General features: G+C 36.9%; 1 protein-coding gene and 1 long non-coding RNA gene across 6 annotated transcripts; both read right to left on the reverse strand.

Moving 5' to 3' along the window:
- Window positions 1-1,867: 1,867 nt before the first annotated feature.
- On the reverse strand, window positions 1,868-9,229 carry LOC113689762 (uncharacterized). Of its 5 annotated transcripts, none has more exons than XR_011814911.1 (6): window positions 8,564-9,220; window positions 4,616-5,037; window positions 3,672-3,754; window positions 3,003-3,090; window positions 2,371-2,922; window positions 1,868-2,134 (listed from the first exon to the last, which is right to left on the reverse strand). It is a non-coding gene; the product is annotated as an uncharacterized lncRNA (long non-coding RNA). The 5 variants fall into 5 exon arrangements; XR_003448225.2 differs by having other exon boundaries at window positions 1,868-2,922; window positions 4,616-4,706; window positions 4,870-5,037; window positions 8,564-9,206; XR_003448226.2 differs by having other exon boundaries at window positions 1,868-2,922; window positions 8,579-9,229.
- Window positions 9,230-9,640: 411 nt separating this feature from the next.
- Window positions 9,641-14,923, reverse strand: LOC113690732 (reticulon-like protein B8). The gene is made up of 6 exons (XM_027208747.2): window positions 14,715-14,923; window positions 12,676-12,869; window positions 12,397-12,577; window positions 12,167-12,308; window positions 10,711-10,780; window positions 9,641-10,073 (listed from the first exon to the last, which is right to left on the reverse strand). The coding sequence occupies exons 2-6, from the start codon at window positions 12,857-12,859 to the stop codon at window positions 9,904-9,906; spliced, it is 747 nt and encodes a 248-aa protein (XP_027064548.1). The 5' UTR covers window positions 12,860-12,869; window positions 14,715-14,923; the 3' UTR covers window positions 9,641-9,903.
- Window positions 14,924-17,956: the final 3,033 nt, after the last annotated feature.

Raw genomic sequence — 17,956 nt, forward strand, 5'->3', positions numbered from 1 at the left:
TAAAACACACATCAGTAATTAAATCCAACAATATAATATTGTCTCATTACCAGTAGGAATGGCAGGATACAGCCCGTAGGACTAACTGCTACCAAATACTATATAAGCCAACAAATTACCAAGTAATTTGTCCCCTTCCAAACTAAATGAAGAGAGTTAAAGAACATAGAAACTATCTCCCTCCCTCCCTTCATTTCCATCTAGCATAAGATTGATACTACAAATATGTGGTACTAAGCATAATCTTCTCAATTAATACTCTGTAGAGAATATAAGTGCACCACATTCCACCCGAAGGTCTTGTAATTATGCTGCTGGTGCTACACCTCCGCCATCATCGTCGTCGTCGTCGTCGTCGCCATCCCCTTCGTTTGCTAAAATTGTAACATTCCAATTATCATCAAAAGCATCTTCCTTGACATCTAACTTGGTGGGAAAAACTTTCTTGCTGTTAACAATCACCATTCTAATTAGAGCAAAATCAATTTTTTTTTCACTTGTGGGAATAATTTTTGCTTTTGTGGATCTCTCAAGCTAGGGGCACCTATTTATAGCTTAAAGATCAATCGCATTACAAACTTGAATCTTAGTCCGTACTATTTTTGCACTAGCTGTAGGTCTTAAATGTCTTCTTTTCCAGTATGAGTTTGTTCCCTTGTAGAGATATTATTGTAGAATCCAATATGGTGTCCTAAATGGCACGAGAGGTCCCCATGCATGGGGGGAACTCATGCAAACTGGCTGCTTAACACATCCCACACGTGGTTGCACGAGTTTAGGCACGCTCTTAGGTTGCATTTTCACGTGCAAGATAATGTGGCACTCACTGGCCAAAAAGGCAGGTTAAAGAGTTGAAGAATTTGACAATGTTGGATCTTTTTACTGACGATACACTTTGAAAACAAAGGTAGGTGGAGGCTTAAGGATTTGATTAGTCAAAAGGTGTAGTTCCTTCGTCAAGCTCATCTGACATGGAAGATTTTCACTTCATATATGTAAATTCATTTGAAAGTGGTGTGATTGAACACCTCTTTTAAGTTGCAGTCTTAGGAATGGAATGAATTAGAATGAATTTCAACAATTTTCTGAGATATAATGTGGGTTGAGAGTCTTCAGAATTTCATAATTTAGAGAAATAAGGTTCTCGACTGAGCTGATGGCTGCAAAATAAAATTGCAACCACAACTGAAAATGATTCCTAGGCTTGCTGCTAGATGGCAGATTTGTACCTTGAACACGCCATTATGTTGGACCTGTTATGTCACCTTTGTTTTGATGTCTTTAAGTCAAAGTCTAAAAAGCACGCGAAAGAAGCAAGAATACCAAACACAGCCAAAGACCAATACTCGAGCATCTTCAATCTTTTCTTGATGTGTTTGACACGGAAGCGCAGTCCAAAAAAAGTGTTAAATGAACACTCTTGAGCATAGTTATTAAATTTGACCTCGAGCTCAACTCGGAGAGGTGATCGAGTCACCAGATCACTAATTTAATCACGAGTTGCACAATAGTTATATTATATAATATAATAATGTATTTTAAATTATAAAAATAATAAAATTGTTGAGTTGATGGTTCAATCGGCGATTTTTTTCCAATTCACCTGTTGAATTTCTGGGTCGTTAATTGGTCAACGGATTTGTTACTTAATTAGTTTAATTAACAACCCACCCCGATCCTGTGGTCGGTTCACTGGATTGATCGTTTCGATCATTGGGCCAAGCCGGGTTTTTCAACTATGCTCTTGAGAAAAACAATCAAGATTCACGAACCCTTGATTTTCTCGTGAACAATCGAAAAACTTTCAAACAAAAATATGTTTTATAAGTGAATTGTCTAATAAGAATAGTCAATCTGTTTAATAAAATTGAAATTTGAAATCTAAAGTTTTGAATTCATTAAATTACTAAATTATTAAATACTAAATCTGATACATTCCACTATATATCATATTAACTTATAAGTAAACAACCCAGTTTACACAGTCTTAACAAAATGTAAAATGAACTGAAAGTTACGAAACCATCCGCCATTAGACCCAGGCATGGATCCAGTACTCAAGAGAACCTGATCTTGGGCCCGATTCAGTTGCGTCATTTACCTGTCAAACGGCGCTGGATCCACCTCAAGCATGCTTGGAATTGGATCCCAAAAGCCCAACAAAAAAAAAAAGAAAATAAAAACAGAGATCTCTGACATTACAATCACTTTTTCCCGTTTATCTATTTTATTTCATTTTTGGCTCATGCCTCGTAAAGTTGATTTGCAAAACTAGAATGCATTGTCGAGGTGCAGATTGCATACCAAACGTCATATTTGAGCTTAATCTGATTTCAATAGTATATCAAAAGTACTATTTTTCTTTCTCACCTTAATCTGATTTCTTCCCATATATGAGCTTCTTCATCAGGCTGTTGTCCAGGCGCAGATTGTATACCAAACTTTCGCCTCAGGTTCTTGATGGTGTTCAGCTACGTACTAAGATTCTAAACAAGAGACTACTATTACAAGTTGGATTTTTTCCAAGATTGAAGCCATTCCTTCCTAGGCAGCCTTTGTCAGTTGATTATACATACTGCTTGCACCTTAACATTTTAATTAGTTAATTGAGAATTCTAATGTCTAGCAAGCCTGACTTCTTCCCATGTATGAGCTTCTTCATCAGGCTGTTGTCTAGACAGAGATCAAACTTTTGTCTCAGGTTCTTGATGGTGCAAGCTACCTACCTAGGTCTTTCTTTGTGTTTTTCTCATCCATCAGCATCCCCAAGTTTTAGTTTGCTAATTGGCTTCTTCAAAGCACTAACCTGATCAGCTTGTTGTCCAGATTGTATGGAAAGACCTCACTGGATGCAACTCAGCTGGCAGTTCGAGCACAAGTAGTTCCTGTTTCCCACCTTTGTAGTTCAAGCGCAATTAGTTCCTGTTTCCCACGACAAACTTCATCACTTCCTAAAGAGAAATGAAAACAACCTCCGAAAGAATAGAGGGCACAATACTTGCCTAGTCTTTGGGTCAGCCTCATCTTGCCTCAGGCTCCATCATGAAGCAGGTTCATGAGGCCACTTTGTCCTTGAAGACCTAGATAGACCTGCATGACACAGTGAATTGAATATTCTACTCATGTAGAAAGGAACTACGAGCAAAGAATTAGATACATTTACTTTGCTACAGCAAAAGGAACGAAAATGGAATTGTAGAAAACACAAATAAGGAATGCCTATTCACATAAAACTGTAAAACTTTGTTTGAGGAGTTTGTCCCCTCTATTATATGGTTAGGCAAACCTTATGACCAGTACAATGGCAACAGCTCACATCTTCTTGTTTTTTTTCCCTCCCTGGGAATTCTAAAACAAGTAGGTAAAGAACGAACTATGACCTAAATCTTCGAAATGCTACTCCAAACTCTCCTGTTACATAAAATGTCTGACCTCATTGTCAGGGTCATTTAAAATTATAGTTTGGAAATTACACAATTCCCACATCCAAATGCCCCCAAGACCTAAGTGTTTGGTCAACAAAATGACATTTCTATGACAGCATTCCATTATTATATCTTATGTCTCTTAGAAAAAAGTACAGAAGTCATATACCAAAGGGTTAAGCAACATAAATACATGGCAGTATTTCAACAAATTCACACCTTCGGTTGTAAAAGAAATAGAGATACCTCTTGACACGTGTAACAAGAATACCAGCTACCAGAAGCGAAGTCTATTTTTCTACCACGTTCTTCCACGCAAGCTTCATGATCTGTCAAGTCAAAGAATCATGTTTCAAATTTTATTACTGATAAATTAAGGATCTACAAGCAACAAAATGGAATCAAAGATAGTATAATCACGTAGTTTACTCCATAGCTCCCAAACAACAACAAAATGGAATCAAAGATAATATAATCACGTAGTTTACTCTATAGCTCCCAAACAACAAGAGCAACATAAATGAAAATTTTCACATGATTGAATAAAAAATAAAATCTTTCAGGTTTGTGATTTACAAAATATATGCAACTGTAGGATCACCTCAACATTTATACATAAGCAACAAAAATGAAAATCATGCTTATTTCGTTCATTCTGATAGGAGTTGATGCAAGAATTAAGCCTGTTTACCATTTCAACCAAGTTGGAATAGCACATACATATCCAAATCCAAATTAGGTCACACCTGCTTAGGTTTCTAGACCCATTTTTTATGGGTTTTTAACACAGTTATAACTGCTTACCATACTTACAAGAAATTTGTATTAACAAATTAGACTTTTAATTCAGAATATAAACTTATATAATATGTTTAACATTCATGATTAGGCTATTTATGGTATGTATATGGTCCAAATCAATGGACAAATACAAGAGTATGATTAGATATGGATCCAAATTAATCTGCACAAGAAGATCGATTTACGACTTAACCAAGCCAGAACATCCTGGGTCTTTTCTAGACCAAGACAAAGGAAGTAGCTACAAGTTCCATCTGAGTTTGACAACTATTTCATCTTGTATTCTAGCCCTACACACAATAAACTTTCTCACTCTCCACCCCGTTTTTAGGCCATTAAAGGTATCCTTACATCTAAAGCATCTGTAAATGTTTAGTGGAGAACTTTACACTGGCTGTAGATTTGGGAGCACTTCAATGTGCCAAGAGGTGGTAATGCTTCTTTTTTGTCCACTCTGTAGCCGTAGATCTGGCAAATGCACTGTCGGCAATACCAATTTCCATAAGGTAATACCGGAAAAGACAAAGAAATGAATTAAAATTAGTAACTAAGGCTGACAGTTCTCCGAAAAAGCAATAATCTCCTAAAAGAAATGAAGCAAAGAGCAAACAAAGAGGTTGAACAGGAAAAAAGTTTATCAAACCCTGACGGACAAACGGGCAATGAATCTGGTAGATCATTAATTCGATGATGGATTGAAATTAACTTCTTTATTTTTGATGAGCAACACATAGTTATATCCTTCCTTTTCTTCTTCTTCATCTTTCTTCTTCTTTCTTTTGTACTGTCCGCAAGAAGCATTTTCGCCTCCCTGTGACCAAGAGAACAATCACCCTCTGCTTACGGAAAAGATTGATCTATATATAAAGGCAAACCCTACAGCAAACTCCAGGAGATTACCACCAAAAACTGGCTTATTTACAAAATTGACACATTTATGTATTTGGATTCTGTCTTGGCGCATATGCTTACCAGCACTAAATGCATTCACACTTGCCTACCGCTCCAACATTTGGACATAAACTCACTCTATTTTCACTAATTTCAGAGGGAATTGGACGGTTGTCGGGTAAAACTGTCCCAACCAATATACGCTAAGGATTTTGCCAACAGGGAAAATTTTGAAATGCACAGATCATAGCACGCCACTTAACTCTGACATAACTGACATTTACAGGTCCACAACAACACTAAATGAGTATAAAGTGTACAGGTAGGTTTTAAAGCGTTAAAACTTGTTCAAGAAGCATTACATCGTTCAGGAATGGATGCACTATCATGGTTGTATTGGCAACTGTTACTGCCCCTTCTCCCACCAAATTCCTCAATATTCTGCAATTGCATTCTTCTAAAATCACTTTACTAAGACAATTTTAGAAAATTTGGTTTCCTAGGGGTAGTGGGCTGATGGTACCCTGTAGACCAGAGATCTTCATATTCCAGCAGCACCTGTAAAATCCCAATTTACATTTGCCTCCTCTCAATTGGTTCCAACACCAAAAGTGAGGACTCATTAAACATGAAGATTCTAGCTCCCACCTTTCATCTAAATGACCAACTAAATTCTGAAATAAGGCAAGTATAAAACTCCTTGACAATTCATTTAAAAGGTCAAATAACATTTTTGCATTGAGTATTTCCATATTGTCAGCAACTACTCTGATAGACCAAGGATGTAACTTCTCCAATCCTGTGAACCAACATTTGGAAATTCAAGAAACCAAATTCCTAAGTGGAGATGTAATGCAGAAAGATATCTCACATTCAACAATAGAAAGCAACCTCAAATCTGTTCTCTAGTATGACACTGCTCAGAATACTAATTATATATTACAAAACGATCCAAAGGAAAAAATATTGGAAAATCTGATTCAGAATATGAATAGTGGCATCTAATACTTCCTTTCACTCAGGAAATGTATCTGGTAATTACAGGATAGGGAAATATTTTTTTGGAAAGGAGCTTCAATGATGACATCTACTGTCATGATCAAAATCCATCTGGTTGTAGGTCGACAAAAATATACAACTGATATTGTATTATCATGGCTTTCATGTGATTAATCTACAATTAGAAAGAAATATCAACAACAAACACATACAAATAAAGCAAGCTGATCCAAAAGTGAATGCTGATATTTCTTTGCATTATTTGTATGTCTTTAAAGGAAAGAAATAGAATATAGTAGTCAAAAGTGAATGCTGCACAAACTCAAAGACCTGTGGAAAACACATTTTCAATACGGATATAATGTGTAGAATTCAAAATTGATTCTACCTAGTCTGCTAGTTTTTTCAGAATATCTATTCTATGTTGAAGAACTTTTTTTAGTTTGCATAAAGTTCAGAAGCCTCCTGTAAGAAAGTAATAACTTATGCAGAAAATAGTTGAAGGCGGACAAACTCAGTCCAATTGCATATGCAACACTGGCTGAAATGCCCAATTAACTTAACCACTTCCGAAGGACTAGCTGCATTTAAGATTTTTCATGGAGTCAGGACCATCTACTGACAACCTTTATGTTTTTTTTTTTTTTTTAAATAAAAATTTTTTATATTTCAAATTGACCAAGAGTACAACGCCACTGACAACCTTTATGTATTCCCATTCATATCAGGATAATTCCCCATTGAAAAAGTGAAATCTTCAAAACCACATCCTTTCTGAGTAAAATCCTGCTTTGCTACCAAGACCCTCTTGAGTCATTACTGCTAAAACCCAGCTGTTTGGATAAGAGTTGTAATGGCAAGTGAATTGTTGGAATCACTCTTTTTCCTCTCCCATACAAAATAGGTTAAAAAGGCTAAATTCTATCTAACATGAATAAATTATAACCCTGATGGATCAGTTTCTGACCATTAAAAGAGAAGCTTCATGTACCACAATCCAACTTTGAACAGCATGCAGTAATTGTCCAGCAATAAGAATGCACAACTATAAGACGCTGTAAACAGTAGCATAGCTGTGCAAAATTGCAAACTTTCATTAGCTTTATTATTCTCCTGATTACACAAATTTTTCAACAAAACTGTCTAGTTATCCTGTTTCCATTGCACATGTAATTTTCAGTATAAAGAGAGGAAAAAATAGAAAAGGGAATGTAGACAATTTCCAGTATATTTTGAAGATAGCAGTAGAAGCACTCCAATGTAGAAAGAAACCAAATCATTCCACTAGAGAAGGAACAAAAAGAGGTTCCCAAGGTCTGATTATCCAAAATGTAGACAGTACAAATACAATGGATTTTTAGACAGTGTATGTATTAAGCAACACGCAAACATTTTTATCTTCATGTGTCTCCCTTAACATCTGAGAGTGCATACATGCATGAAAGTGTGTGAGTGCCTGCATGAGAGAGAGAGAGAGAGAGAGCTCAATCCTTAGAAGGAAAGAGAACCAAAGTACCAGAAATTAACCTACTCAACTAGAGTACAAAGAACAAAATGCAGCTGATTAAATTCAATTTGATGATCCAGATGTACAAATCTAGAGATATAGTTGACAGATTAGACTTATGCACATATATACACTGCCAGAGAGAAAAGGAATCTACAAAATGCATTTCTATGCAATCTAAGAAAAAAATCCCCCAACTCTCACAAATCTGTAACACAAACATCCAACTACATTCCAAGCATATAAATTGAAGATCCACAACTCTAAATTTTCATCGAAGCAAAAAAATAAGGTAATCCCGCCTTAAACTATCAGAATAACTGATGAGTGACTAGTTTATTGAGATTCATAGAAACATTTCAGAATTACGGATGGCATCTAACAGCCTTTTTCATTCACAAGTTGAAAGACAATAACAAAAAGTAACTTAACTACTTGGACTGACTCCAATAGCAAACTTCAGCTGTCATTTCCAAATGACCATAGGTACAACATCACAATAAATCACTACTCAGTTCCACTATTTGATCAAACAACCTTGAATTCTATTAGTACATAATAACTCAGCTACCCAACGTAAAACTTTTTACTCATATATCATACCCCCCCCCCCCCAACAAAAAAAAATTGCAATTCAAATTATCTCAATGGCTTAATTATGTCCTCCATCACAATAAATCTCGAGTATGTGACAGGACGAGGAAGAACAACCCCTTTGCTTCCAAAAAAGAAACTATTCAAAAATTTCAAAAAAAAATCCACCCAATACAACTAAGAGCCTACATATGAAAGAAGGCTACAATAAGCAAGTAGTATACACCTCAACTATCATCGAATAATCATTTGCACCAACATTCCACACATTGACATTAGTTTGTGTGTGCCATAGAGAGAAAAAACAGAAGAAAATTATTGATACAAGAAAATCAACAAATTATACCACTGATTATCTTACTGAACAGAGGGAAACCAAGCCTGGCCAGGCAGGGCGCCAATTGGGCGGATCCAAACCCGGTTGAAATCCCCTAAAGCCCATAACTTTACTCCTTTATTGCGCTCCAGCCGAATTCCCATCAGCCCCATTGTTAGCTTCCTAGTAGTGCTACTGCTTGTACTGAAACTGGTTGTTCCATCCAAGGCAACAAAATACTGAACTGGGCTTAAGACAACCACATTGATATCCAAAACCCTTCTTGCAAATTGCAATAAAACCCAGAAAAGAAGAGATCTTCAGGGCCGCTGATGAAGGCTGAACAGCAGAGAATTTCGGAAACCAAGCCATAGCCAAAAAGTTGGTATTTTTACGGGAAGAAATGAACTTTCTCCGTATATAACATGACATGAATTGTGATCAAAGCTGAGATTTCAAGCTGGATTCTTGGTGGGATTTCTCTTAAGGTTTTGCAAAGCCTGGAAATTTGTTTTCTTGCAGCAAGTACAATAGATACAAGTATGAGAGGGAAAGACCTGTCTGTCACTGCGTGTGTTTCTTGGTGTGTTTGTGCGTGAGTTGGTGTGTGATGATTAGCAAAGGGTTAATTAAGGATGTTTTCGGATTGGTTGTTAATGTTAGTTGAACCCGCCTAATCCATACCCGGATCCGAAAAAATTGGTCATGGTTTTAATTTTCTGAAAAATGGTTATGTGAAGCCTAATGATTATTATTTAAACGTACACTCCTTGAATACTTCTTAGAGCATAAACCTTATATCATTTACACGTTAAAATGTCAAAAATTAAACATATTACGTTCTAATATCTTTTGCCATTTCGCCTTGTTTCTTAAATTCCACCCCTCTCTATTAAAAAAAATTAAAAACAAATAAATTACCATTGCTAGTTGAGTTTTATAAATGTAAAATTTGGAAAATGAAAGACGGTAATGCATTTGCTTTTCAAAGATACACCAATCAAGGGGATGCCTAATTTCATCAACTAGACAGGCCTATCACATTTAATCTATGGCCATTACGACCTTATCTTATCAAAAAAACAGATAAAAAACTATACCAAAATCTGTCACACTATAAAACATTCCTATTCCATTATTTGTGTATTTACTGTCAATTCCAAATTCAGCCAAACATCAGAATGTCTAGTTACAAGATGATTGACTTCAATGAAGCACTTCAGTACCATTTTTGAGGGTGAATTCAAGCAAAGCAACTAATGCAAGGTACAGATGCTACATTCTCTACAAAGATACAACATTGAGTTCAAGTTGGCAATCAATTGTGTACATAAGTTGCTGCATCTGCCTGTCTGCTGAATAGATGTAATCTATTCATGCTTCTTCCCTTTGAAACTTGCCCTCGAAATTCTGCTAAGGAAGCCAGTGTCCATCTTTCGATAACGGCCTTGTAGCTGTTCGAGGGCATTATGTACGAAGCCATCAATCTCATCTTCATACTTCTCATACACAACTGGTAGCGTGTGGGCACCAACAAAGCCTTCAAGACATGGTTTTACATCAGATGGTAAATCAAGAGTAAGAATCTATCTGCAGGAGCAGCCAACTGAAGAAATAGATCAAATTTTTCTAAGCGATAAAGAAAACTTTTACCACGTAAAACTCATACCCCACATAACAAATGCATGAATAGCTTTCATCAATTCACATCCTACCCCAACCCCTGCTATCCCTTCTCCACTTGTTCGATCCAGGGATTCAATGCTATAAAGCAGGGCATCTTTTACACAGTAATCTTAAATTACTTAGAATAACAAGATAATATCTCTCAACTTCAGCATAATCTGATTAGCAAAACAAACATATTAATTCCTTCATGTATCGTGTTTCTAAAGAAGAAAATTGTAGCTTTGCCCGTTTCTTTCACTGTAATAAAGAAGTAACTAATAATACGCCACAGATTTCTATTCCCAGTAGCCAAGATATTTAAGTTGACCGAATTTGAACTTGGGATGCAAAATGAAGGATTGCTGATTTCTTATCAACAAATAAATAAAGATGGCCAGTGCATGAAGAGACACCAACATGCCATGTATGTAGCAACCAACAAGGTGTCAGCTAAGTCAACACCAAATAAACTGATAAAGTCATAAGTTCAAAAAATAGAGATCCCTTACCTATAAACAGAATAGTCACGAAGTTGCACCAGCTTGAAATCACGGCAACAGCAAATAAGCTCAGTATAACCTAAAATGAAGGAAAACTACTGACTTTTAGTTGCCTAGAAGAAGTATCAGTTAAAAACAGGGCTACTATGACCTAAACTCATAAAGAAAGAGACATAAAGATTTCTTACAGCAGTGCATCTGATATAGTGCTACAAGACCAAGTTACAAAAACCTTAAATCCCAGAGAAAATAAACTGCAGATCAGTATTATAGAGATTAACAAATGATGTAGAAGAACTCTTCAAATGATGCTAGAATTGGAAAACCAACAGAAGAATATAGGAAGCAGAAAAGACCAGTCAACCAGCAAATTTTTCAAGATCATAGCAGCCGGGATAACATTATAATGGTTTATTGAAAAGGAAGTAAAACATCCTGACTCGGCTCCTGTCTGCTGCGCATGTCCCAGTGTGAAGCCTGTGTAGCTTTTTATTTCACACAAATAAACAATGGAGTTATATCATACACTGCCTTTAGATTTTATATTTATCTGATACAAAACTCATCATTCACATAAATTATATCTATCTTTAGGAGTTCCAGGAAGTGCAAAGCAGCAAATTTCACGCTTAACTAGAAGGTGAGTGACATACAGTGGTCCTACAAGGCAGGGACAGGGTAGGTTATGGACTAAAAGTCTGAGCCAACGGTAAATGAAACACTATACAGAACCTGGCCATAGGGGATTGCATCCACAGTGGATGCACTTTCAAATAGGCTCTGAGTACCAAAAGTGGACAGAGTGTCAAAATGGCAGTCACCCACAGGCCCGAACTTTTTGAGTGCAGCAATTAGAAGGTTACAAACATTCTCAAAGCTTTTTGAAATTGAAATATGTTTTCCCTATTATCTTATTACCATGCCCCTAACTAGGAAACTGAACTCCCGAATGACTAGCATTCTTCAAAATCCCTCTTAGTCATCAACCTCCTGATTCACAATAAGTAAGTTCTTACAGAAAAGAGATAAAGTGATAGGAAATGATTCTTGGCATTAAACCTACCCAACTTTGCTATAGTAGGCTCCTCAACTCTTTACTGGACAGTTTACCCACACACCAAAGACTTGCTAGACCTTATATTGTTGCTCAGCCACAATCTATTCTTTGGATCACTGGTAATGTATGAGTAGTTTTGGTTGCAAGCAGAAATTTTAAGTTTCATAACAGATCCCCATAGCCAGAGGGATGAGCTACCTGGAGTGTCGGATAATCAACCGAAGCTTGAAGAAAATTGTAATGGTATTGAAGAGAGAAGAACACATTAAACTTATTCAGTTTTTAAGAAGTCCTGACATGGAATGTCAGTGAAAGTTTATGCATGAATTGTTTATGACCTCAATAAATGGTCAATATGTTCAAGAGAGCATATATGTAGAGGAAAGATAATGACAATATGTTTCTTACCATCAGAAACTGCTTGATGTCTCCTCCACATGCAGTGTCCTGAAGGAAGCCCAGACCCTGGTTGACCTGAATACTTGTGGTCTTAGCAACATTGACAAAAAGCTCCTCAGACAGAACAAAGTGTGGGACTTCAGGTCGAGATCTATTGCCATTAAAACTCCAAGGTATTAGCATAGAGAATCAGAGTGATGAAAGAAAAAAGTTTAGAGTAGTCTAAACAGAAAGAATACTTGTTTAAAACGCCTGAAGCATTTGACCAAACAAACTGAGCAACCATGACAAAAATCAGGGCAAAGCATATCAAAGAGAGAAAATGGTAGTTGAGCCATTCAAAAAGCACCCAAACAGCTGTAGCACCAGCAAGAAAACCAGCTGAGATCTTCTTATTTCTCCACAACAGGACATCAGCAGCTATACACACAGGTTAACAAGAGATGAGATGTAAAATTGTCTCTACAGATATCATTGTAACACGGTATAAACAGAAAGAACTGTTAGATCGCACTTACATTTCCCACCCCCTAAAATATGATGAACTGGTTTCTGGCGCCCAAACAATCTGTTTAACTGAGAAGAGACTGAGCCTGATTTCTGCTCCTCAAAAAATGACACAGATTTATGTTTGGACACACCATCGGAAAGTGTTTCCATGACATTGCTCATAAGATCCTCAGCTGATATTCCCTCAGGCATCTTTAAAATGCTGCAAGAAATGAATAAAGAAACATCATGAGAAGAACATACTTCAATAAACATCACAGCAAGCAAAAAACAAGATAGCAGACAAAACAATAATGTCAGTTAATTAAGTGTAGAAATCCTAATGTAATAGGAAAATTTGTCAGCAAACAAGGTTGGTAAATTATAAGACAAAGGATGAGAGCGCAAGTTAATTGATTCAAGGGTTCTGAAGCAATATAACAGTAGTCACCAACAATTCCTAGTTCATCACCAAGGCTGAATAAGGTATAGTTTGTAAAAGGGAAAGTTATATCATAGCTTTGTGCATAGGAATGGCACAAGTCAAAAATACATTGTAGGGAACAGGGACTGCTTTAAAACCAATATTAAAAGACATGCAAGAAACTTGTAAACGAGCCACTGGAATTAACATTTTGGAGTATCATGGAAGTGGTTTGCTCACCCTTCATATGCCAAGTTTTCAACCTGCAAGCCCGCTAACCAACCCATATGATTTATTGGCAGCAAACTTACACGTGTGGAACTGGTGCATGCCAGTTCCAGAAAAGCATAGGCTCCAAAACCCAGTAAAACCAAAGGAACTGAAACTCAAAGGACTAGTAAAGGTGTTGGCTGTTCTTTTACTTCACATCTAGCTGAAAAGATAACCAACTAGACATTTTGGCATACGAGACATGCTTATTTCATCTAATTTCGATAGCAATTTTGCACTTCAAACAGTTGGTATAATCAGTAAGGCAATACCAAAACATGCTTCCATGTCAAACTTAGCCATTAACAGTGAAAGAAATGCAATTATCCAGCTTTCATAAAAGCTGCTGATAACCTTAAAGAGTTTACTACTTTTAACTTAGAAGTAGTAGTCCACCGTGCTTCTAAACCAAACTGCACCAGTACTTGGATTAAATGCGAGACAGAACATGGTATACACGTGTGCAACCTATTTACGAGCCATACAATGAGAAAAAATTGAATGTATTCAACACAACCGATTTAGGAGACATAAAACATGAAAAAACTGAATATGGAGAGAGACCTATTTACTTAAGGGAACCTCTTGGAATTGCAAGGGCAATTTATGTACACCGTTCACATTTTAATTCGGTTTTCTATGGATAGTAGCAATTCAGACTAATTATATGCCCAAACTTCAATGCACAAGAAAAACAAAAATGCAGTCCTTGAGCATTTTAAAGGTTCAAAATGAAGTATCCCTAAACTTTTAATCCTATATATTTCAAAGGTCACTCCCCTAGTTCAACTAACACTTCCCAGCACCGACAATTACTTAAGCACATACCACGCACTCATATTGGTATCTTCCTAGCTCAAAAACAAGCACTTAGAAGAGGAAACTCCATAAAGAAGCCCACTAATTCCACAAAGAACTATTCCTTTTGTTCTTATCCTGAATACATTAAAACCTATTAATTAAAAGGCAATAAACCTAGAAAAGGGGGCTAATAGAAAGATATCAACTTTCTGAACAAAGTTTTCACGATTACTTGAAAAGTGGCTTTTTGGGACAATTAAATTGCAGAAATACTTTATCCAAAGTATAAAACCGCAATGAAAACTCAAAACAGGACAAAAGAAGTCCCAGATAAGACCACTCTCAAATCATCACATTTACACCAAAAGAATGAGAACAAAAAATTGCAAAATTTACCAAAAACACAAAACAAAAAAAGGCCATCCCACATCATAAAAATCCAGTCTCCATTAAAGAATCACTACTAGTATGAACCAATATAAAGACAACCCAGAAACCAAATATTAATCATACCAATTAAATTAACAAGTTGAGTCCAGAACAACCAAGAAATTGGAGGTCAAGAAAATTAACCTGCAAGAAGATTACAAGACAAATGGACTGTAGACCACCCAAAGCCACAAGGGTAGAAGTTGTTGCAGTCTGTTTGAGTGTGTGTAGTGCGTGAAAGAGAGAGAGAGGAGAGAGAGGGAATGGGGCCTAAATAGCGTGACAGCAATCAATATTTGGAAAATAGTTTGAAGTGTCGACAGTTGACTGAGTTGAGACGACGACGACGACGACGATGATCAATGAACGACGGAATCAAAAAAATATCAACTGATTGACCCGAGTGGTAGAGGTAGGGGCAAAACGGTAATTTCACAGAAGCGCTCTTCAACCACCAGTCCAAAATGATTCCATGTGGACAACGTGGGTCAGCGTCAGAGATAATGTCAGAGATAGATGGCTGCTATGACTATAATTAATTGCTGTAATTAATTTTTTGATTAGTGCTAATCAGCCTTGACAAGGGTTTAAAATTCCAAGTTTTGGCGCCTGCGCTTTGGGAAATGGAGTACCACTACTAACTTCTCAAAAACAAGCCACGTTGGGTTCATCGCTGAAATACGTTCACGCAGCCAACAAAGTTCATTTTTTTTTATGACCTGCAAATAATTAACCTGCATAGTTAATAATGACAGTTAGAGCAAAACACGAAAAGTTAAAAAATATATGAAAAGTCTAAACTCCAAGCATGGACATTACTTGGTCAGCACTAGTGGAATCAATAGTTTTTCTATAAAACTTAAACGATAATATCTACTCATCTTTGGTGCAATTACCATTAGTCATCTTTGGAAATATTTGTTTGGAAAACAATTTTTCTTACATTTTCCGTAAACACATTTTTTAATTATCTTTTTATCTTACATATATCAAATCACTACAGTATTTTTTCTACAAAAAAAAATCCAGAAAAATACAATCCAAACAACCAAACATAAACAAGATAAATCCCCTTGTCATATAATTCGCATAAGCTCGGTTATCATGTGGAATTTTCATGATAATGAAATGCTCATGTAGATTATCAAACCTTGATTTAACCATCACTATCCATCTCTGGCACATATCCAAATATTTTCATTAGATAGTCGTAGTCATCAGAAATTGCAGCGTCATAGGAAATATTCTTACAATCCACAGTCAAGCTTGTTATCGCTATGAAATCTAATATAATTATTGTCATCTTGTCAAAGGTAAAATGAAATATATTTGTAGAGCCCTACCTCCTCTTTGCTAGTATATAAAATAGTTTAGGTTCCACTTTAATCAATGGAATTTGTATTGACAAATGTTTTGAATCTTGCTGACTTTACTAACTCTACAACAGCAAACAACCGTCGCCGCTACCAAGTCACTACGTCAAGAAGTTCTTTTTGAGCGTGGATTGCATATATTCACTTTACAAAGGAGCACAAATTCAAGTAGATAACTGAGTAGAAAGACTAATTTAAAAAATTATCTCATATTTTATTTTAACAAAATTTTTATTTGAAAACAAAAGAGCCAATAAGATGTTGCTCATATCACCTAGACAAGTGCACAACCAAAAACTGTATTTCTACATGCTTTTCTTTTGCTAGGTGGTATGCACCGCCCTGTGCGCAGTGGTATATATGCTCAGTTAATGTTTAGTTAGTAATGTTGGTGAAAATGAAAATTAGTAAAATACTAAGCAGAGTAAATTAATTTAACAGTCATGCAAAAGAAGTTTCAATTATACAGGCATTGTAAATATGAAAATCAAACAAGTTTAATTTTAATCCTTAATGTTTAGGTTGTGGATGTTGAGTTGATGAACGCCTAGAAGATCATCCAGAAAGAATGAAGAGCCTGTTTGGAATCGAGTTTTTTAGGAGTTTGTTTAAAACTTTACTGTAGTGCACTGTAGAAGTTTTTAAAAAAATTTTTTAGAAGTTTTTATAAGGTGAAAAACTTTTTTGTAGGGGGAAAAACTTTTTTTTCCTTTCCTTTTCTCTTTCTCTTTCTTTTTCTTTTTCTTTCTTGCTTTTTTCTTTTCTTTCCTCTCTTCCTCTTCTTCCTTCCCCCTCCCCCTTCCCCGTCACCTCCAGCACCTCCAGCACTTCCGCCTGGTCCACCCCCTACTCCGCCACTGGCCCCACCTCCAGCACCTCCGCCAAGGCCTCCTCCAGCCCCTCATCCCACGCCTCCACCTGCTCCACCTACGGCACCACCAACAGCCCCTCCTCCTACTCTCTCCCCTGCTGGAGATTTACTGTTTCGATCAATGGCGTCGACGGTGCCGGCGAAATCTCAGCCGCTTCACAATTTCTCATTGTCGCACCTGAAATGGAAAGGCAATCACCAACGTCCTCGCTAGGCTTTATCTTCCGGCGCCAGGCTATCTGCCTCCGGCTCGCCTCACCGATCGCCGCCTTTCAATCATGATTCTCCACCGCAGAGGCAGTCGCTTGACTCTCCCTTGCGCGGCGCAGCCAACTCGGTTGCTGCATCATCTCCGTCTTGTCATGTAGCGATGCGCGGTGGCGAAGACTCAGCGGCGTCTCCGATGCAACATGGAGATGGCGCAGATGAATTAACTACGCCGCTACTGAATCAGTCTCCGGTCCGTGGCAATGGAACCGGAAAGCTAGAATCTTGTGTGAAATCCCCCTCCCCGGTGCGATCTAGCCTCACTACCAGATCGGCCAGAGGGGAAGGGGCAGGGTGATGGGGGAGGAGTGGGGGAAAGGAATTTTTTTTAAAAAAAAGGGGTCATACAAACTGGGTAAAATGAGAGGATGGCAGGGGAAGATGGCGGGGAGAGGGAAAAAGGCAAAAAAAAAAGGAAACGGTGGCAGAGGTAGTGGTCGGTTGGGATGGGGGGAGGAAGAAGAAAAAAAGGGAATGGAATTTTTTTTTGTGTGTTTTGGGTATTTTGAAATGTGTAAATAAAAAAATTTTGAGATGTTTTTTGGGTTCCTGTAGCAAAAGTTGTTAAAAAACTAGTAGCATACAAACTTGTAAAAAACTTGACCTTCCAAACAGGCCTAAAGTTATAATGTTGAATGCAGCAAATAAGCGTTCTTCCGTGCAACTTTGGTGCAACAAGGCTAACAATATCAAGATTCTGTTTGACAGTGAAAGAAGAATGAATAACGTTATTCCTTAGAATGAAAAAGAAGAGGTAAAAATTTTTGTGTAAATAAAGGGAATAAATAATTACTTGTTGGCTTGCATGATAAAGTTCACTTGTTGAATATCCAACCAATTTTTCAGCTTCAATATCCATGGCGGTTGCATATATC

Source organism: Coffea arabica, chromosome 5c (genome assembly GCF_036785885.1).
Source record: "Coffea arabica cultivar ET-39 chromosome 5c, Coffea Arabica ET-39 HiFi, whole genome shotgun sequence".
Taxonomy (NCBI): Eukaryota; Viridiplantae; Streptophyta; class Magnoliopsida; order Gentianales; family Rubiaceae; genus Coffea; species Coffea arabica.